The 22,434-nt window shown below is 36.1% G+C and overlaps 2 protein-coding genes across 3 annotated transcripts; both read right to left on the bottom strand.

Annotated features, from left to right (window-relative positions):
* Positions 1-1,055: 1,055 nt before the first annotated feature.
* On the bottom strand, positions 1,056-21,933 carry LOC121425013 (cytosol aminopeptidase-like). Its single transcript, XM_041620945.1, has 13 exons — positions 21,795-21,933; positions 12,002-12,120; positions 11,167-11,221; positions 10,108-10,282; positions 9,353-9,458; positions 8,350-8,517; positions 7,522-7,677; positions 6,609-6,822; positions 5,893-5,998; positions 5,100-5,179; positions 4,172-4,284; positions 3,226-3,359; positions 1,056-2,457 (listed from the first exon to the last, which is right to left on the bottom strand). The coding sequence occupies exons 1-13, from the start codon at positions 21,900-21,902 to the stop codon at positions 2,405-2,407; spliced, it is 1,587 nt and encodes a 528-aa protein (XP_041476879.1). The 5' UTR covers positions 21,903-21,933; the 3' UTR covers positions 1,056-2,404.
* On the bottom strand, positions 15,590-20,634 carry LOC121425014. Of its 2 annotated transcripts, none has more exons than XR_005971466.1 (4): positions 20,407-20,633; positions 17,838-18,214; positions 16,367-16,482; positions 15,590-15,694 (listed from the first exon to the last, which is right to left on the bottom strand). XR_005971466.1 is itself a non-coding variant. In XM_041620946.1 (4 exons), the coding sequence occupies exons 2-3, from the start codon at positions 18,212-18,214 to the stop codon at positions 16,369-16,371; spliced, it is 486 nt and encodes a 161-aa protein (XP_041476880.1). In that variant the 5' UTR covers positions 20,407-20,634; the 3' UTR covers positions 15,590-15,694; positions 16,367-16,368. The 2 variants fall into 2 exon arrangements, 1 of the variants encoding a protein (XP_041476880.1); XM_041620946.1 differs by having other exon boundaries at positions 16,367-16,477; positions 20,407-20,634.
* Positions 21,934-22,434: the final 501 nt, after the last annotated feature.

Genomic DNA, 22,434 nt, shown 5'->3' with positions numbered 1-22,434 from the left:
ATTCAATAACTTTGTTTTCAGATTTTGATCAAATTTTTAGCATTTTGCCATGTGAATTTTAATCTATTATATAAATATTTCCAGCCTGGACCATCCCTTTAAACATACATAGTAAAGCTAAATCTGTGCAAATTCCTTTATTTAAAAATGTTGTATTTGCGCCCCCTTTATTTCAAAATCCTGGATCTTCAGCATCTGCCACTGCTAAAGATTTTAAATTGTCCATTGATGCTGATACTAGACACTGATTCAATACAGTCTACATCACATAAGTGGAAACTTATCTGATTCAGAGACATTCATTATCTCATTATTGTTTTTTTTTTGTGGATACATCATAATTTTGATTTAAAGGAAGCTATTTCATCAGTGCTTTCAGCAGATTCAACTTTTGCAGTTAGAACTGCAAATTTTTTTAAAATTTTTGTAAGTTGTTTATTACCGAGCATTTATTTATTGTTGATCAGAACTTTTGAACTTGTGAAAATAATAATAATATGTCCATTTATATAGCGCAGTTACTATGTGCATATACTCAACTGCGCTTTGATACTTGGTATCATATTATTACCCCGGCTGTAGCTGAGCCGCCATATTAATAGGCGCTAAAGCGTTCAAGGAAAAATCCTACCGGAAAGGAAAAAACATCATTCGAATTACAATCATAATTTACTAATATGAGAATTGCATTGATCACATGACTGGATAAGGTACGATATAAGGGCAATAATGATCATGAATACAATAAACATACTATTTAACCCATTGCCAACTGGAAACAGGTGATACATGTAAAAAGTCAATGGGAATACAGAATTCAGTATTCAAGTGGATAATGGCCTGCAGATTTGTTTCAATACTGGTGTGGAAGATTTAGCCAACTCTTAAATTAAAAAAAATAGTTAACATTATTTCTGGATGGAATTATAATTATATTTTTAATCAAGTAAATTAGGTCAGCACAGTAATGAACTTTTTAAAACTTTCACCTCCTACATTACTGTATGCTTCTTCGGATGGCAACTTATGATTCTTCCTTTTTTTTCAATCAGAAATGAAGTAGAGGCACTAGAAGGTTAACAATGAGCAACCTCATTTCAAGTCAAACACATCATTCAGCATTTGAAGAATTCTGCAAGTGTAGTGAGTGGCAAATGTCTCACTTGGTAATGACATTTTCTTGATTGCATGATGAAGAATTTTTATTCTCCAACATTAATCAGTGAGATGAACCTTTTCCAGGAATTCCTGAATTGTTATCAAATTCAAAAGTCCACTTTCAACCATAAAAGAACTGTGAGAAGTGTCATTACAATACTTCCATATTCATAATTAAAACAACACATGATTCAGCAGACAATTTTGTTTTTGCGTGATTCATTGATCGGACCAAACCTACTTACAAGAATATTAAACCAATAGTCTTGATTCCACATAGTTCTTTTAAATTCAACTTTCAAAAACCTGTACAGAGAAAAAGCATTTATATTTCTCAAGAATAATATACTTATTATCCCATGAGATGCTGAATATGATAAATACTTTTTCAGTTTTTCATTATTATCTCAGCAACACACAGATTTTTATCAAGCAAATTATGCTAAAAAATGTGAAATGAAAATTTCAACCCGAGATTGGTAGACTCGTACAATGTAGATTTCCAAACCATGTTTCATAAAAGTAATATGATACCCACATCACCAAGGACTAACATTAAGGTTGTTTTTTTTCTCTGTTCATTTTTCATGGTGTATCACCATTAAAGCAATTTTAAGAGGGTAATTCACAAAGCTTTAAGTGAGACTTAAAGTCATGTGTAAATGATGACGCACAGTGTGCAGTAGCACAAATCTGTTTAAAAGGATAAGACCAATGTGGTGATGCGGTGTATACCACGTGCAACTGTAAGTTAGGTTCAACTCCAACTTTGTGACACAACGCCTGTTTTTAAAGGAAATTAGAAAAGATATTAAAGATATTTGGAACTGTTTCTTGCTTTTAGCTAATCAGAAGACAGTCATCTGCTTATCAAGACAATAATAAAGCTTTCACGTTTGGGCCCCAAATACTGATCATACAGGTACATATATAAAACATGTACAAGTTCTCTTTGAACAATTAGATTGAACAAAGCATTATGGAAAAAATTTTAGAGTCAATTTTTCTGGGTAGGTCAAGACTAACCAATTTACATATTAATTCAAAGAATCGGGCGCAGATCAGATCACAGAGCTTCACGTCAAATCATTCTGATTCCTTTCTTTATGTTCAGTAGCACAGCAAGCTTTCTGGAAGGATTAGGTGAATTTCAGTTGATAACAGATTGAATGTTTCCACATTATAAAGTACTTTCCTTGTAGTTCTTAATATGCAATCTTATTTCCGAATTCCTTGGTCCATGTGATCATACTGACTTGAATCTCGATACAAAATCTATAAGAGTCCTGACTGGTCGGCCTGTGCAAAGGAAAAATAAGAAAGAAATGAAAAAGATTTTATGAAACATCATTTAAACAATATGCCACCATATTCATACAATGAATGAAGCTTTTTTTAGGTAAGATTTTACACTCCTTTAAAAATCAATGGCAGCATAAAAATCAAACACGCTTATGCAAGTGGTAACCTCTTAAAAATATGAAGGAACAGATATACATACACATAGACCCATCATGGCAGACTGGATGTTTAGCAAGCTCCTCTATTACATGTCTTGACAAATGTCTATTTTTATATCTTTGAGTCTTTATACAAGGATCATAGGTAGTCAACTGTGAATACATTACATGCAGTGATATTAATTTTGTCTACTGAATTTCTTGGTCCTATGACATGAAAGATGCAAGCAAATCTCCAGTTGATTATATCTGAAAATCCACGCAAAACATGTACAAAGAATTACAATCAAGTTATTAAACAACTCTACATCTTTCTGGTAGCTAGCCCTAGTCCAAAATGCTTTGATGGTGATGCTAGCTATTCAATACATCATTAAAACACTTCAGTTAGACTTATACGATCTAATACGATTTAATACATGAACAATCTTGATAGTTCAAAATTAAGTTGGGATACTTGCAATGCTCCATAGGCAATTGATTGCTAATCAATTTCTTGCAACAAGTAGTAAGAATACATTTCTTCCTGTTACAATTGATATTTCAATTTAAAATCATATTAGAAATTTCCAATTTCTTGAGCAAGAATCCTAGAAATTAATCTTACCAGACATTCCCTTTCCAAGGTAAGGAATCTCATCTTTGTTCTGCATCACTCCAGCTATATCGAGATGAGCCCATTTAATATCATCAGTTATAAACTCTCTAAGGAATGCTGCCGCTGTACAACTCCCACCAGACCTACACAATGCACATGTTGGTGGACATAAAATTGTCTTTTTAATGACTGTGTGGGTTTTCTGTGGAATTTGCAATATCATATACCTCTTAAGGTTCAGAGGTCATAGGCATAGTGGCATAGTTTGGCATGGTGGTCCTGGTAGGTGTGGCTTCTCTTACTTGATGGTGGCTCTAAGGTGTTTTCTCTACACTGAGGTCTTAATTATTACTCTTTGGAGGTGGAGTTAATTCAATTTATTCATTTAATTTAGTTATGTATCCACGTAATAGCTCCTGGAACCTGTCTGCATGTTTGAGTACCCACCTCAGACTGCATTGTTCCACTGTGGGTGACACTTTGTTTCATACAGTGGGTCAGGTTTTACTTCAAAACAAGACTAATTCAACATCCCATTTGCTCCTTTGAAATTGATCAAATTTAGATTTTGGAACACATTCAGTCATAAAAAACAAATAAAAACTATCAATGAACATTTTTAAAAATATATATGAAAGGGGCAAGAAATATGATAAACAAAGGAATTAGTTAAGTTATGTAAATTTAGGCACACTGGTATTTCAAACCTAAGCTAATGTAGTTGAAACAAAAATCTGATTTATGAAGGAGCAGTGTGCATTATTTTCAAGTTACAGTACATCACAAGTTTTATGTACCTATGTATTTATCCAAAACCTTGCCAGTGCATTTAGCCAAGCCTGCCAGGGAATGACATATTTACAATAATTGCAATTATAGATAGTTAAAAACAAAAACATGATGGGAACCCCCAAAAACAACATTTTGCTTGCTACAGAAACCCAGAGATACCCACCTGCTATATTTTCCTACATTGCTAACATCAGCTAAGTGAGCCTCTGTAACCTGTTTAGTGTAATGCTTGAACAATGGCATCCTCCACATACGATCTCCTGTTGATACACTAGCCTACAATCAACAAACAATGAAAACAGAGTAAAACACAGTACACGTGTGAACTGATTCTTGATAATATATACCATATTTGCTTGGGAACTTCAGAGTTGGCTTGAGCATGTGCAATAAACTGCTGCTCTATTATTATCATTATTGTTGTGAACAGAAATTTTGGAAAATTACCATAGCAGCATCACCCAACAAATCTGTTTCACAACATATATCATATTTGAATATTTCAGTAAAATTTCACTTTCTAACAAAGATATCATCCATGGTAAGTTTTATGAAAACAAGACATTTCAAGTTTCATTCAAATGTTTCAATCCAACCCGTTATCCTAAAAGTCTTGAAATCATATGAGAAATTAACCTAAATCAAATAGCAACTCTTCAATAGCTTATAATAGTAGCATGTATGTAACATACAATATGCTGAATTTTTGCGAGGCATTCATTTTCACATTGTTTGTTATTGTACAAACCACAATACAGAATTTGAATGACTAAAAGTGCAGCACGTCTCCCCCAAAATTCCCTCTGACATATGGCTGAAATAATTCTAAATTGTAGTATTTAACTTGATTAATGTACAAGACAAGAAAGCTCACTTCATATTCTAACTCCTGTGAAAATTTTCAGAAGTTAGAACATGAAATGAGCCTTCTAATTCTGCACGTTTAATTGAGAATAATACTTTATTTCAGAATCAATTTCAGCCGGACAGAGGGACATTCTGTACAATTAAGTCATGAGAGAAAAAAAAGACATAAAATTTGAAGAAATGCACTCACACTTTAAGTGAATTTTGATAGAGACAAGACTTACCTGTCGAAGCATATCCCATACATGTTGTGAATTAGTAAAGACTCCAGTAGCAGCAGAGCCTAAAGCTACATCAATAGCACCTGAGGAGAAAATAATTGAAGACAAATCAAGTCAAGATATCCTAGGCATGAACAATTGTAAGGATTTTCTATCATTGAAACTGCGGTACATCCAGATTTTGGGAAGAGAATCCTGCTATGCTGCAAAATTAATCTATAATTTGTGAAATGCTACATTAATTTTGACTAGGTCTTGTATTCAACTTGTTTCTGAATTAATAAAGAAATAATTATAGGGGCATTATTGCACTTCAAACTCTTATAAAAAAATGTCATCAACTACAAAATCAACAGAAATGACAATGCTTCATACCATGGTCACATTTGTTCTATGGCGGCCGTACGGCGAGTCGAAAACAGCCGTTTTATCAATTTTGATTCAAACCACCTATATGTAGTTGGACAAAAAATGTTAAAACGGCTGTTTTCGACTCGCCGTACGGCCGCCGTAGAACAAATGTGACCATGGCATCATTGTAAGCACATAAGATCAGAGGTCCTGATATCTCGCACCGTTTCAAATAAATTATGATTACCCAAAGAAGAATAATATAGGCTACCATTGCACAGCTTTATCACTTGCTACCATATTGTAATGACTTGGACCCACAGTTACTAAGATATGACCATTTTGTGGCAATGCTACAACAGCCATGCATCGTCATCTAGAAAGTTTAAAGTTTGATTTTCAAAACTTTTATCATCACACAATTACACACGTTGAATAAACTTACCAGTAAGTGTAGCTAAATCTAAGACCACAGTAGGTTTGAGATTAGAGGTTGCATAACACAATGCATCAGCTAATAGTAATCTACCTTCAGCATCAGTGTTGTCTACCTGAAGAAAAAAACACATTGCTAACCAATGAATTGTAAGTCTGTTTTTTTTGTATAAAATTATTGTGCAAGCAATCATATGAGAATCATTAGCAAAGCTTTTTGGACTCCTACGGCTTGAAGCACAAACCGAGCAAATGATTGTTCAATTAATTTGTACACTTTATTGCATAATGATCAATGTAATCAAGCCTAATAATGAGCCCTATAATAAAGCACTAAGATTAACCTAAAAGAGCCTGATCACATTTGACATTTAATCTGAGAATGGTTGCTGACAGATTGGAGAAGAACATTACATATTATTATTTTGAAAATGTCTTGGGATACCAACCAACAATCCAACAATAATAATACTCATATTTCTTAACATGAAATTAGGTTACAAGCCGGTAAAAGACATGCTAATTTTTAGTACATTACTCAATGAAACATTAAAGAGTGGTACCTCACATTATTTCCTCACTCCAATCAATCATTTAAAATCCCTAGGATAGCTTTGGCTTTCATTATTATCTGAGATCAGGATTGAAGTTACAACATCCAGCAATGTATACTGCTTGCATAATCTTAATCCACCATTTCACCTGACCACCAATGCTCATTCCTACCTGTATTGTTTTACCATTCATGGCTGTGACCACATCACCCGGTTTAACTGCTGACCCATTGACCATGTTCTCACACAGTGGTATTAATCCAACCACATTGACCGGTAGCTCAAGACTGGCCATAGCAAACATGGCCGCCAGAACGTTAGCAGCTCCTCCCATGTCGCCCCTCATTAGATCCATTCCTGCGGCAGGCTTGATGGATATTCCTCCACTGATGAATTACAAAGAATGTGAATATTAATTGGTTAATAAACATTTCCTTGCTTTTCAACTGAAAACCTGTAATGACCGCACAGAAACGTTGTTAGTGCTAACAGTGCGCTAACAGAGACGCTGTTACAATCAGTAATGTGGCAGCAATACCTTATGTAACAGCAATGCATTACTTACACGTTGATATAAATGTTTTGAAAATCCAAAAGATGTGACTGGGCTTACTGTTCGTGCTCTGTTAGGCTAACAATGTTTCTGAGCAGCCGACACTGGTGGTTTTTCACAAATAGTTACTGTACATGTGAGTCATGCTATCATTAAGTGCCAGCATGCAAAAGACTTTTCATATGCACTTTCATTGATTAGTATGTAGTAGCATGAATCTCCTGATTATGATCTGACAAAGTGGTTTATGTGTTTTATAACAAAAATATATCAACATAATCCGCAGGATTTCCGCCCGACCTTATCTAGTAAGGCAACACCCACACATATAGAAGTACATGCATAAATTTTATAAAAGCAATCATAATTCAGACAAAAATAGTATATTAAAATGGAAATACATGAGAACAAAAAATTATGGTGACATTAGGAGCAAGATATGGTTGTCAGTTGCCTACTATTATAGAGCAAAGAGAAAGAAACAAATAAATTTAATATGTTCAGACTGTGTTGGTATAGCAGTGCATCCTACCTGTCAAAGGTGACTCCTTTACCAATCAAGACAAGAGGATCCACATTCTTTGATGCACCATTGTACCTTACATCCATGAAGATTGGTGGTTCATCAGATCCTTTAGCTACACTCAAGAAAGCACCCATCTTCTTATCTGATGCCCACTTCCTGGAGCTGATTAATAAATAATCATAGCAAGCATTGACACATTACTGGTCATTTAAGGAGCAAATACGCATGTCATAATCAGGGATTGACCTGCAATTAGTGTGGGAAGAAATTTATCAAACTGTTGACTTTTAGATTTGAAGCAGAAGGACTCCAACAAGATCAATAAATATGTACAATATACAAATATTATAACCTATTAAAGATCATGAAAATACTTTCTTGAAGCAATTGCATGAAACATAAGATATAAACTAATTTCTTGATTTCATGATATCTGTCAAATGAAAATAAATGGCTTGGAGCATTGTATGTTCCATATATACAAAAATGACAGTAACACAAGTGTACAGTATTAAAAAATGGCTTCAGCCACAGTTAAAATGTGGATTTTCATTAAAAAATATATATCTCTTTAGGCCAGGCAGCCCCATAGTGGATGCTTTTTAAATACAGAGTAAAATGTGATCAACATTACAACTATTAAGTACCATCATATACATTAATCACATATTTCCAAACTATATATGTACTTTCCCATTACTGTCAACAACCATCACCTTTGCTGGCTCGTTTCAGCATTCCATAGAAATAAAAGAATAACATGTAGTTCCTACTGGTATTCATTGAATTGATGAATGAGATGAGATTAGGGATTGGTTACTGTTGATGACTTACTGTGCCTGGATGGTGATAGGTAGGTCTGTGCGCTGTCTCTTGTTGTGAGCGATCTCTGAAAATGATGTTGGAGTGAGTTTATTAGCTGGCATCTCCATCAAGGTCCTAGCAAAGTTTTGAGCATTGGCCATAGTCTCTCCTCTCTTCCACGCACTGTCAAGCTCTGAGCTACAGGTGTTATATATAAGTAGAATTGTAAGAGCAATTACATTTATTTGTTTAGTTATTTCCTCTTTAAGGATATTTATAGCATATAATGATTAAGAATATTCCAGAATGTCTCAGTAAAGCTTTGTTAGGCATTCAGATTTTATGTTTATATATTTTTTTCTGGAATGCACAAAGAGAGACAATAGTAGACTGCAACACAAAAGAGATTCCTAGTGGTAGTGGAAATGGACAATAGTATTAGCTATGTTGGAATATACAGAATTACAAGCAAACAATGACACAGTACAGTATATTCTAGAACTTTCCAAGAAATTCCAAATGTGTTTTCAATTCAAATTGGCTTGTTGTGCAAATTGGCTTTCGATTCCCGGACAAGCTCCTGACATTATTTACAGTCAAAGATCAGAAGCACCAACAACAACAAAAACATAAAACATGTTTAAGCTATGACTACATGTGAAGGATAGAATTCTGAAGAGGAGCATTTTGTTTCTATCAAAGCATGATCCCCTGAAAACTTCATTTGAAATTACAAATGAAATCAATTGCCGATAATGATATTGTAATGAAGGAGAGGAATCAATGAGATTGATCTTGATTGATAAATCAGCAAATAATTGATTAAGATAAATTCTTCAACAAAAATATATGCGCAATATAGATGCCATTCTCTATTATTTTCATATCATAATGAAGAATTCAATATCTTAGACAGGAATTACTCTCATTGCTCTTATTGTAATCATTATCACTAGCACTATCGTCATGGCTGTCTCCATTATGATCATCGTCATCTTTTTCACTGCTACAATTGATTTATAACGAGACTTACCTGTTATCTCTGTTGAGGAGTGATAGATTGACTTTAGGTTTCCTACTTGATTCAGCTTTAAGTTCATCATACTCAAATACTGACAATACAGATCCTTCAGCAGCAGCTGAAAAAAAACACACAATTACCAACAACAAAATTTAATATAACAGAACCGAAGAATTTATCAAAATATAAAAATTGTGAGGGGAAATCAAAATCATGGTAAGCACAATTAAAACATTTTCAAAATATTCACTACAAAAAAACTATTGTGAATAGTGAATCACATCCCCACTTCATTTCAATACTTGAAAAGGTCTTGGAACATTCTTTAGATATGTGATTATTTCATATAAAAGATGTAATAAAACAGATCCAAGTATAAAAATTACATCCATAAGGTAACATATTCTCAGTCTAACATGCCGGCTCTTCTTCCTTAATGCCTTCTATCACAGTCTTATCTAGATACAGAATAAAGCCTTGAAAGAAATAGGAATCACAAGTGCTTTCCTATATAATAAGCTGATGCAAATTCTTCTCATTCGTCTATAAAAGATAAAACAAATGAAAAAAAATTGTAAAATTGTTAGAGATTAATTCACTTGGAAGATTATTGGAGCCACACTTTGCCAATTACTTTCTTCAGGCAACTGAATTACTAATTCCTTTGAGTCATATCCAATGCATAAGATACAATTAAACTTACAGTCAATGGTCCCTATTCAGTAAATGGACATATAACTTATACAGTAACAAAAGCAGGCCAATACCTTCAGCATCGCTGCATGGATCCACTGCTACCGTTTTACAGCCAACATCTCGTAATAATCTAACACCTGCTGCCATGGCAACTCGGACATTCTCCCTTCCTTCATCTATCTCTTCCAGGTCATTGACCCCAGCAGACTTCTTTCCAAGGCCCACCACAGCTACCTTACTGAATTCCTAATTACCAAATCAATATAGAATACAAAATAAATGAAAATGCAGTGAATCCTCAATGGTAGAAACAACATTAAGATTTTCATGACTAATCTGTCATGTATCTGTATGAAACTTGTGTTTTCACCTTGTCAATTTGTCTCCCTGACCACTTCACATCTCTCTCATAGAGTGGCTTTAAAGCCACAGCACACCTTACGACCCGACCGGTCGCCGACTGGCTTGTGAATGGGTGAGGGGAAATGTGACGTCACAGCTCTTGTCAGCGTGAGAGTCGCAGACCGGTCAGAGACAAGTAGCAAGGAAAATCGTAAGGATTTGATACGCCGAATCCTTATGACTGGATTGCAAGCTCAATCCAACTTCTAGCCAATCAGACAGCAGAGTTGCACAATGCGTATATGATAAACAATGTGCACATGCGTGAGTCACAGACAGCATGGTAGTTGGATCGCAAGGTGAGCGGTGTCGAGGCTTAAGACTACTTTGCGATTCACCTCCCCTCAATCAGTCACAAGCCAGACGCAGACAAGTCGGATCGTAAGGTGTGCGGTGGCCGTTAGTCTTCAATAAACCCAAATTTCCCTCTGCTAATCTCAACACCCAAACCTATCCCTTACTTTTTCACCTGACAATATTTTTCCAGGATTTATTATCCAAGCGCCCAATATCATTAAACTATTGAAATGGTAATGTGTGAGCATTCAACAAGACACCTATTATGGATTATCAAATAAACAGAATTTGGTGTAGCTGAATGTTGGACATAAAAAGAATAACTAAAGACAATATAATTCATAAGTAACTTTTCATGAGATAAAGTGCAGTACACTAAAGAAATCATACGTACATGCATGGAATAACAAGATAGTTCAATGTAATCTTACCTCATTTAATCCGTAGAATACTCTGCTTTTTCCCTTCTTCAAATTTTGACAGTACCTGGATGAAGAAGGTAACATTTGATAGTTATATCATACAAAACAATGTTGTTGTTTTTTTTTTTGGGGGGGGGGGTTCAAAACAATATTATTTGGGAGAAGGGTTTATTATCTAAATACTAATGTCATATAAGTAATCTATTATCACAGATCATTGTGGATCAGTTTTCAGAAATTTGACTTGTTTTCATTAACTTGACTCAGTTCAACCAAATTGATTTTCTTCCATGGTAACTGATCCTAAATTTATCTTTGCTAAATTCTATCAGAGCTTTAAAAAGTTGGAACTTTGGAAATATTGTTCAAAAAGGAATCGTGTTCATCCAAGATAGATAACTTCTTTAAGTACAAGATATTGTACCAATGTGGCTAAGTGTACATTTTTTTAAATGAAAAAGTATTAAGACACATGTAGGTTCAAAACCATGAAGTATGCAGGTTTCATGTATAATTGTCAAACAAGAATTAAGTGGCATAGTGCCCCTTGGCAAAAGCAAACATTTATTCTTCGACCTTTCTCAGTGTACATGCTGAAATGATATCAGTTTTGGGATGGCGAAATATACACCTAAGTCTAACAGCACGCCATATCCTTTTTTTCCATGGTGAATTATTTTTTGACACACAAGTCCTTAACCAATCATATTTAGTTGTTTCTATGATGCACCATGTACAAACCAACTGAACAATTATTTCAGGTCATATTTCTCTCCCCCGTCCCCCACACTAAGGCAAGAATACGTACCAATTTTAAATCTGAATAATTTCCTTCATAACTTACCTGGTTATGTTTTCTCTTAATTGACCTTGACTTTGTTCATCGACCTTAGATGCTTCTGGTGTAAAACTAACTCCATTATTAACCTCGTCCTCATAAACACCAACTACAACACCGGACTCCTACAACAAAGATAAAGTAACACAACAGGTTTATGATGGACAATCTGCACCTGCCACACACATATCAAGCTTATTAAGAGTTAGTAGACGTCTAAAACAAGGCTTACACTTAAAGCCAAGGGTGTTTTTTAATTAAGAAAAGACAGTCATTAAATCTGCAGTAAAGAAACAACAAGTGGAACGCCTCTGGCAGTCTCGCCTGCATTGCGCAATTCGATAAAGCAGCAGTGCTGCCTTTGAAAACAGCTGATGAATAATTATTCACAGAAGAAAACACTAATATGACAATAAAAAAATTATGTCCATTGACCCAAAATGACCTTTGACCATGTGACCTAAGACATGTGCAAAACAATCATTCATACCCAATTACCCTTACAGTCAATGTTTCATGAGCTAGATCCATAAACTTTCTAAGTTATGATGCCAATTCAAAACATACTCCCAATACAGCCAGAGTTCATTGACCTTTGATCTTGGCCATGTTCCTGAAACGTGCACAGGGTATTCAGGGATACATTGCTGCTCTATGTCCAAGTTTCATAAATTATTCATAAATTAGATCCATAAACCTCTAAAGTTATGATGACAGTTCCACAAATACCCCCAACAAGGTCATTATTACCAAAGTTTGTTGACCCTAAATGACCTTTGACATTGGTCATGTGACCTGAAACTCGCACAGGATGTTCAAGGATACTTTATTGCTCTTCTGTCTAAGTTTCATGAACCTGGGGCCGATTGCACGAAAGGGTCTTTCCGAGGACCGCCTTTCGTGTCGCCCATCTTTTATGATACGCTATAAGCGGGGTGTTTCTGAAATTTATGATAAAGAATAAGATTTGTTAGCTTGCTTTTAAATCAAATTTTATACAATTTCATGATATATCATATCATTTTATTAACAAATATTCTGTTAATTTTAACGGACGAATGAAATATGTTTGGAGATGATTTATTTAAAATGCGCTTCACATGGCGCATCATATAAGATGGGCGACACGAAAGACGGTCTTTGCAAAGACTCTTTCGTGCAATCGGCCGTAGATCTATAAAATTCAAAGTTATGACATTTCCTCAAGTACCCCCAACATGGCCAAAGTTTGTTGACCCTAAGTGACCTTTGACACTGTTCATGTGACCTGAAACTTGCACATGATATTCAGGGATACATGGTTGCTCTTATTTCTAAGTTTTATGAACTAGGTCCATATAATTTTAGAAGTTATGACAACATTTAAAATAATTGACCTTGGTAAATTTTGATATTGATTCCCCCAACATGGTCCAAGTTCATTGACCCCAAATGACCTTTGACCTCAGTCATGTGACCTGAAACTCAGGCAGGATAATCAGTAATACTTGATCACCCTTATGTCCAGGTTTCATGAACTAGATCAAAATACAGTTATGATGACTTTAAAAAAACTTAACCTTAGTTAAAGGACAAGTCCACCCCAACAAAAACTTGATTTGAATAAAAAGAGAAAAATCAGACAAGCACAATGCTGAAAATTTCATCAAAATCGGATGTAAAATAAGAAAGTTATGACATTTCAAGTTTCGCTTATTTTCAACAAAATAGTTATAAGAACGAGCCAGTTACATCCAAATGAGAGAGTCGATGACGTCACTCACTCATTTCTTTTGTATTTTATTATGTGAAATATTTTGATTTTCTCATCATTTTCATGTAAAATGAAGTTTCATTCCTCCCTAAACACGTGGAATTCCATTATTTTAACATTTTGTGCTTCAAGCAAGGAGGTCCTAATTGTCAAATTCGTAAAAATTGAAATATTGTATAATTAAAACAATAAAAAACAAAAGACATAGTGAGTGAGTGACGTCATCAACTCTCTCATTTGGATGTAACTGGCTCGTTCATATAACTATTTTGTTGAAAATAAGCGAAACTTTGAAATGTCATAACTTTCTTATTTTACATCCGATTTTGATGAAATTTTCAGCATTGTGCTTGTCTGATTTTTCTCTATTGATTCAAATCAACATTTTTCTGAGGTGGACTTGACCTTTAAGATTTCAATGTTGACAACGCCACCACTGCCATCAGAAAAGCGGCGCCTATTGTCTCGCTCTGCTATGCATGCGAGACAAAAATGCAGACTTTTTGTCTTATCATCACTGATCATTAACTGAACACAACAATCATTTGGCACTAATGCAGTTTTGCACCAGCCAACTTAGCAGTAATTGTTCATGAATATCATAGCAAGTCCCTTAATCGCATTTCATATTGATGTAGACTGAAGTAAGCGACAAATAGATTTGCCTGCGGCAGCTCAACAATTTGTTTGCCGCATGCTCACATGATATTAGTCGCTAACTTCAGTTCATATCAAAATTACGGTGAAGCCAAGCATTATTAATAATAATTATTCATAAACACATATTAAATTTTAAACACAACAACTGGGTATTTCGATCGGCCATTTTGTTACGATTCATAACAAAAATGGCCGATCGAGACGGGGGTAGAAGGAGAGAACTTTTCGTTTTTTAGAGGTTCCAGTTTGTGCCCAGATGTCAGGAAACTGCCACTCGTTAGACCTTCATCCATATAATCGTGGTAAGTGCTTGATTTCAGTTTTAACTATTTATTCAGATAATTATTTTGACCATACTTCACGCTAGTCAGGTGAGTATGGTCAATTACACGGTAAGGTCCTGGGCTCCCGCCCACATAGTATATCCAGTTCAGGGGCCCGTTTCATAAAACATTTGCCGCAGCGGCAACTCCCATTTTCAGCGGCAAATCTGTGTTTCTGCGGCAAATCTCAAAACAGCGGCAAGTTTCCGTTTCATAAAACTTTGCCGCAGATACTTTCAGCGGCAAATGACAATTTCTGCGGCAATATTTGACGCAGCTACTTGAGCTGCGTCAAATATTTGCCGCAGATACTTTCAGCGGCAAATGACAATTTCTGCGGAAATATTTGACACAGCTATTTGAGTTGCATCAAATATTGCAGCAGAAACAGCTTTTTTTATCAAAATATCAACAATTTTGAGGGCCTAACAGCCATATTGCTAAATTTTTTGATGATTTTGATTTGATAAATTGCTTTTGTCATTCTAAATAGAAAATACAGGTATTTTTACTAATTGACAAATAAAAAGTAGATATTTATTGAATCATCATTCATTCCTATTAAAGTCACATTTATTTCAATAAATAGATACATATAGGAACATCCATTGTGTTCCTGCAAAATTTACACTTTCAAAAAAACCTTTTCTTTATCCTGTAAAAGAATGAATAAATGATGTCTCATTTTGTAAAAGATTGGCTTTTGAGTTTCAATTAGATTCATTTCATAAGTGCTGTTTTTGCTGATGTGTTTGTTGAAACTCGAGTAGAAGATGTGGTTGCTGTTAACGCTCCCGGAGGGGTTGTTGGACATCTTGATGTTGTTGAGATTGCCAGTGTGGTTTTTGCATCTCCTGCAGAAATTGTGGGAAGCTGCTGTAGTTGTTGGTCAATGTAGTCGTTACATCTCCCGTGTGTTTGCTGCTGTTTTTGCTCCTGCTACTGCTCATGTGATTGAAGTACCTGAAATAGTAATTAATTTATAATGCATATAAGCAAGATACTAAAGTTATTCCTAATTTCACTTTCATTGTTAACCCTTAATAGATACCTTTTGATACTTTGCAAGATTTATCCAAATGGACAAGATCCTCAGGCACCCCCGCGATGACCTACCAGAATAGCCTCACCTAGTAAGGTGTATTAACAGGATTTTGTACACATTACATTCAGTTGATAATGCATGAACTCAATTCATCAAATGAATGTAAAGGGTCTACCAGTAAAAAAAAATTGTGAGCTTCTTCGGGTAATCTTTCTGAGTCCTTTTACTCTTTTACTGAAAAATTAATACCAGTAATTAAAAACATGATGAAGTGAGTTTGACAGTAATTTGACATGTTGCATCTTAGGTGGTAGTGGTGGGGGTCAATCATTATAGAAATGCAGAATATTCATGTACATGTACCAATTTGGCAAGAGAAAGCAAGTCACATTATCTACCAATGATTGATATTGGTTTGTTACTTTTGCAGCTGAAAAAAAATTCATCAACACCTCAAACTTAGAGTTTAATTCTAAAATTTGGATTCTTGACAAAGAGCAAATCAAGAAGACAAAAATCATTCAAATTGTTATTATGTGACTTACTTCCTATGCCAAAATGAATCAGAATTATAAATAAGTTTAACTTACTGTTAAATCACATTTCTAGGCTCTTTATCTGGCTCTCCGAACCCTTCAGTCATTGATTTTGGCATGGCTTTCTGATACCATCTTGTGTCTTTCTGGAACTGCGGACAAAGCCTCACCTGAAGGAATAAATTAAACTGAAATTTTCAAAAAATGTTTGGCACTATAATTTCTTTTCTCACATGGATACATTGCATGTATATCAAAGAAAATAAAAGGAAACTTCATGTGACTACTAGGTATTTGTCAGGGGGGGGGGGTAAAGGGGTCAAGATGGTTTAAGATGAAAAAAATGCAAACATGCAACAGTAAATAATATATAAGGAATCTCTGGTTGAGAAACGTCACTTCATGCAATTATTCCTCATAATTTATCTTGCACACACATATACACATAGTGAGGATGGGTGATGAAAGAGAGAGCGAGCATTGTCATTGTACATGCAAAAAGTATTAAATCCATCACTGGCATATAGATGGGGGGCCAAGAAAAAAGAAAGAAAGGGAACGGGAAAGGGTGAAATAGAGAAGTATTTACTGAACATTATTACGTCAAAATCTTTCCAAATATTTGATTTCTGTATCAAAAAGTTCCAACAATTTTGCTCACTCCCTTCGCCCTCTCGCATCTTTGGAGAACTTTTGTTCCATCCGCCATATTTAGCCCTCTCAAAATATTTGGCTCATAACGCCACTCAATTGTAAGAATTTTGTTTGCTTATCTAACCCTAATAAGACTGCCAGGGTATTTTGGAGGCAGGAAAGATGGGTGGAAGGGGGGTGGGGGCCCTCAAGATTGACCGTTAATTGCGCAATTGTGAAGAAATGCAAATTGCCTGCCACAGATGAAACAATTGTATATTTTATCATTCTAAAATTATTAGAAATTATTTTTAATTAATATATTTTACTAAATCATGCATGAAATTAGAATTTGGCTGGAACTTTATAAACAAAGCCCTTGAAGTTTTTTTTTGTTTAGAAACATAAAAATTAATTGATTTTTTTTTCCTTTCTGAAGTATTTCTTTGGGTTTTTTTACTTTTTTTATATTGTTGACAAAATTTTCTGATCATAATCACCATGAAATTAATTGATTTTAATCAGTAAAAATAATTATTAACCGGTAGGATGCAATTATGAATTTTGGCTAGAAACCAAATTTCCATTGGATTTGTTCATGAAATCACATTTTAAAGCAATTCTGACATGTGCTTACACAACGTTGCGTAATTTCAGGACCGGGTACCCATGTGTCAAAAATTTTGTCTGAAACTCCTGAATCTTTAAAAAAAAGGCATATAAATAATCACGCAGCACCATCTTTCATGTTGTGGATTTATCGTGAAAATTGTTTGGCCCCCACCACCTTTTTAGGGTTAAATCAGATTGCACATCATGATGGGTTTTACTGATATTCATTCTGCAACCCATATTTCAAAGCCTATCCATCATATCTGACATTGATTTTTACCTGTGGTAGTTTGTTAGTCTCTGCATTTCTACAACTGTGGCCAAATATTCTGCTACAAGTTCTTTAGATGGGCCCTTGGCATTTTTCTTATTGTAGGAGACCGGCAAGCCCTGGCTTTGAAGTTCCTGGTCTATCCTTCTCCAGCTGCAATATCTGGTCAGTTGAGGACTTGGGGGCTTTGTGTCAGGAGTGGTCTTGGTAGTGGCGGTGGCAATGGTGATGGCAGTGGCAGAAGCAGACTTGGTGGTGGTGGCATTAGCAGCACTGATGGTGGTGGCAGCAGTGGTGGTGGTGACTGCAATTGCAGCATTGTTGATGGTGGTATACGCCTCATCACAACCAACATTAGCTCCTGCTGCCACGCTGCTGGTCTCCATCTATTATGTTTTAAGTAGAATAAACATTAAAACATTTGATTATTAACACATCAACTTCAGAACACTAGCATATTGATAATAAAACTTGTAGATATAGCAGTCAAAGCATAAAAAAAACTTCCACAGAAGAGTACTTGCACCTTCCTCTAATAGAATTTCAGACCACCTTGAGGATGTTATGCTCAAAGCAAGGTTTTTATTTGACAACATTGGTCGGACGAACATGGATTTAAATGTCAGAATACAAGAACTGGTATCATTGGTTGATCAATCGTACTGTATAATACCCCATTTAGATAAATGTTGACCAATTATTTCTTGTTGAAACACATATGTCTTTGTTATCAATCTTGTAGGGTATAGAGTGCATGCTGATTCTATAGTTATCAGTGTTGTATACCGAGGCTGGCCTCGGGACCAGAATTTGCATCCTTGAAGCCTGATCAATGTCTCGGCCTCGGTCGCTCTGTCTTGATGTTTCAGCTAAGAGGCCTGACAAATGCGGTCATTTCCAGCACATAAATTGTGTCCATTATCAACGTAATGTGCAATTTCTAATGCACACATTATTAGATCTAGATTCCACCCCCCTATAGATTATATATACTGGTAATATATTTTGCCTGTTTTTTTATTCTATTTATTTTCAATTTTTTTATTTCATTTATTCATTTTTTTTTCTTGAGGGGGGGGGGGTCAATGGTCAATTGAATTCAACAAAAAACATGCAAATAATGCTCTAAATAGCCCTTAATTCCCTTCATTTTTGTTAATTTGAGCCCGCTAAATGTGCATCCGCCGGGTCGAGCTAGTGCTTATCTTATTGCCCGAGTCAAATTCTACAAGTTCGGATAGGTGGTTACCCTGGCTAGGCCGTCGGGATATCCCTGGGGGCCCTTGAAAAAATACTTTTTTTAATTAAAAAATGCTCTAAATAGCCCTTTATTCCCTTTAATTTTTGTTATTTGAGCCCCCTAAATGTGCATGCGCCGGGTCAAGCTAGTGCTTATCTTGTTGCCCCAGTCGAGTGCTACATAGTACAAAATAAGATAGGTGGTTACCCTGGCTAGGCTGTTGGGATATCCCTGGGGGCCGCTTGAAAAAATTACTTTTTTTAATTAAAAAAATGCTCTATATAGCCCTTTATTCCTTTTAATTTTGTTAATTTGAGCCCCCTAAATGTGCATGCGCCGGGTCAAGTTAGGGCTTATCTTGTTGCCCGAGTCAAGTTCTACAAGTTAGGACACGTGATTACCCCGGCTAGGCCGTCGGAATACCCTTCAGGCCTCTCAAAAAAAAAAAAATTTCATACCCTTTTATTCACTGACTTTTGACCTGAAAGTCCTTAGTTAAGCCAGTGATTTTATGGTTGCCCGAGACGTGCTGCATCTTTTAAACCCCCTAGCTAGCTTTCAAAACCCCTAATTTTAGAATATCAAATATTGAATATCCGTCCAACTTCACACGCGTTTGAATATCGAACCTGAATGTCAAACCAACTTCACAGTTTGAATATTGAATATCCAACCAACTTCCTGCCGGTCAAATTTTTGCTAACTCACAGCTTTCAAAAAAAAATAAATTTTGCCTTTTTTGATTACTGTCTGGCCACCAAACTTTTTTATACTTGCAAGCCACCCCCTTGGCCCTGAAAACTATAAGATAAGCAATCCCTCACAGTTACAGAGTACAATATTTGTATTAGTTACCCCAACCCAAAAAAAAACATGCCCAAGCCGAGGCCAAACATGAGCGTGAACACCAATCGAAACCCATTCATGATTCTCGAGACTTGACTGTATTTTTGTCGCCCACAACAACCCAAGCCACAAAAAAATAAAGGCTCACTCTCACACAGCTGTTCACATATCGCACTGAATTAGGTAATTAAAGACTAAAGTCAGAAAGAAAGACAGATGCAACTCAGAGTCAAGACAGTACAGTCGCAACGCCGCTCATTCGAGCTCCACCCCACACACACCAACACTACTACGCCGAAGCTCCGGGATAGCGACCACTCGGCATCTCGATGATGCCTCCACGATATCCCCGGGCAAAATGCATGTTTACCTCGTAGAAAACGATGGAAATATGATATGTATTATCAATGTCATTCTTTCAGAAGTGATTTATTTATTACTTTATCAAATGATGTAATAATTGAATAAATACGATAATTAGAAAGTACTTACATCTCCGATTCAAATTTTCCGTAAATTCTGTCACCATCAAAATTTTCTCGCAGACGACGTGTGTGAAGAAAAAAACCGGCTGTTAGCTGCATATCAGGCTCGTTCACGAACTATTTTTCATTTAATTATTTTTATTTACGATAACAATTTGTCATTGCTTTTATGAAACGGATATTTGCAACTATGACAAGTTGCCATTGCAATAACAAGATTTGCCCTAGATATGGGAGTTGTTACAGTTGCAAGTCAAAAGTTTTATGAAATGGGCCCCAGTTGTTGTGTGTCCGGACGATCAATTTTAGCCTTTTTTTTAGTTTAGGAAGTCATTTGAAAAAATTTACAGGCGAAGTTTCATCAATTTTTAGTACAAAATGTAGGAAATATTATGGCAGTGTATACAGCCACACGCGTGTGTCTTTACCATCCAGCCACACGCGTGTGGTTATATCCAGAACACCTATCTGTGGATACCGCCACACGCGTATGTAGGTCTGACCGTCTATATCCAATCAAAATAACCTCATTTCTTCATTAAATTCTTACATTCTAAACCTTTCAATTTCATTCTCACCGTCTTCTCTCCTTGCTTTTCTTGTCTTGTTACAAACGGTCGTCTGTTTAACAGCAAATTCTCTTTTTCTACTTGTGTCGATTCTGGCTTCCTTCGCGGTGGCAGACCCATACAGCGTTAGCGCAGCGCAGTAGTAGACATACACAGTTTGGGTTTCGTACGTACGCACGTACGCGCACATAGCCTAGAGTCAGTAGAGAATCGACACAAGTAGAAAAAGTGTGGAAATTTGCTATTTAACAGGCGGCCTTTTGTAACAAGACAAGAAAAGCAAGGAAAGAAGACGGTGAGAATGAAATTGAAACGATTTAAAGAAATCAGAGTGGTTTAGAATGTAAGAATTTAATGAAGAAATGAGGTTATTTTGATCGTGATATAGACGGTCAGACCTACATACGCGTTTTACTGTTATTACTGGCGGCGTGTGGCGGTATCCACAGATAGGTGTTCTGGATATAACCACACGCGTGTGGCTGGATGGTAAAGACACACGCGTGTGGCTGTATACACTGCCAAATATTATAGAGAACAAAATAGAAGATGATCACAACTATTGGATTCGCCCATATTTTTAGGGTAATCCAAATACAAAAAAGAAGGCTTCAAAAATATAAAGTGTCCGGACAGCTCGACCCCCCATCCTACCGGTAATACCGGCCAGCCACGGCCAGCCAGCTTCAGTCGGGCTGGCTGGCCTGGCGCTGGCGTGCGAGCGGGTTGTGCCGCGCCGAACATTGGCATTGCTTTATTTCGTAAGTCTAGACCAGTATGACAGTGCGCAAGTTTTATACAATAGGTCTACTTTCGAATTCCTTACTTCAAGATTTACAGCTTGTGAGTAGAACCTTCCCCATCTAGAACCACAAAAGGACGATGGTCTTTTGTGTAAAAACAGACGTCTACAGAGTCGCATGGAGGCTGCCATCTTGGAATAACGAATTGCGCATGCGTTTTACTTGTTTTGTATGAATATGATTTTTTTTTCTTGAGGCCCGTCTGGAGCTGGAGGCCTGGAGGCGGGGCGGGCCGGGGGGGGGGGGTGTGGTGGACGCGGGAGGGCATAAAACATGGGGTGGTATTAAAAAAAAAATGTGTTTCCTTTGGCGCTACTATGATTTAACAACGCCCCTGACATATCTCCAAATCGATATCCGTCATCTCAGTCCACTCCCATAGAGGTATACATCTCCTAGTCCACTCCCCATCATCGATCGATTGGCAGGAGGTGGGAGGGGGGGGGGTTCGCTGCTGTGAAAACCCTTCACTTGTGTTCAGGGTCTGAATGTCCAGCCTAACATTACTCATGCCTTTTCACTAGCTGGAGGACCTAATCTCAAGTCTTGTATGTGCGAGTCTTTGGGGGAGACACACTTGTTGATCAAAGTTTCAATTCAATATATATTCATAAATTCAATTAATATATTCATAAATCAATCATCGATATGATCCAGTGTTAA

This window comes from Lytechinus variegatus, chromosome 12 (genome assembly GCF_018143015.1).
Source record: "Lytechinus variegatus isolate NC3 chromosome 12, Lvar_3.0, whole genome shotgun sequence".
NCBI lineage: Eukaryota > Metazoa > Echinodermata > Echinoidea > Temnopleuroida > Toxopneustidae > Lytechinus > Lytechinus variegatus.
This window is presented reverse-complemented; position numbering and strand designations above follow the sequence as displayed.

What these genes read in the sequence shown, in the direction of transcription:
- LOC121425014 (XM_041620946.1), bottom strand. Translation starts at nt 18,214, where the DNA reads ATGGAGACCAGCAGCGTGGCAGCAGGAGCTAATGTTGGTTGTGATGAG. An exon ending in AGACTAACAAACTACCACAG is followed by an intron (nt 16,478 to 17,837) that starts GTAAAAATCAAT and finishes CCTTCAGGTGAG; the next exon opens with GCTTTGTCCGCAGTTCCAGA.
- LOC121425013 (XM_041620945.1), bottom strand. Translation starts at nt 21,902, where the DNA reads ATGGCAGCCTCCATGCGACTCTGTAGACGTCTGTTTTTACACAAAAGA. An exon ending in TTAAGAGAAAACATAACCAG is followed by an intron (nt 11,222 to 12,001) that starts GTAAGTTATGAA and finishes TTCTTCATCCAG; the next exon opens with GTACTGTCAAAATTTGAAGA. An exon ending in TATTCTACGGATTAAATGAG is followed by an intron (nt 10,283 to 11,166) that starts GTAAGATTACAT and finishes TTTGGTAATTAG; the next exon opens with GAATTCAGTAAGGTAGCTGT.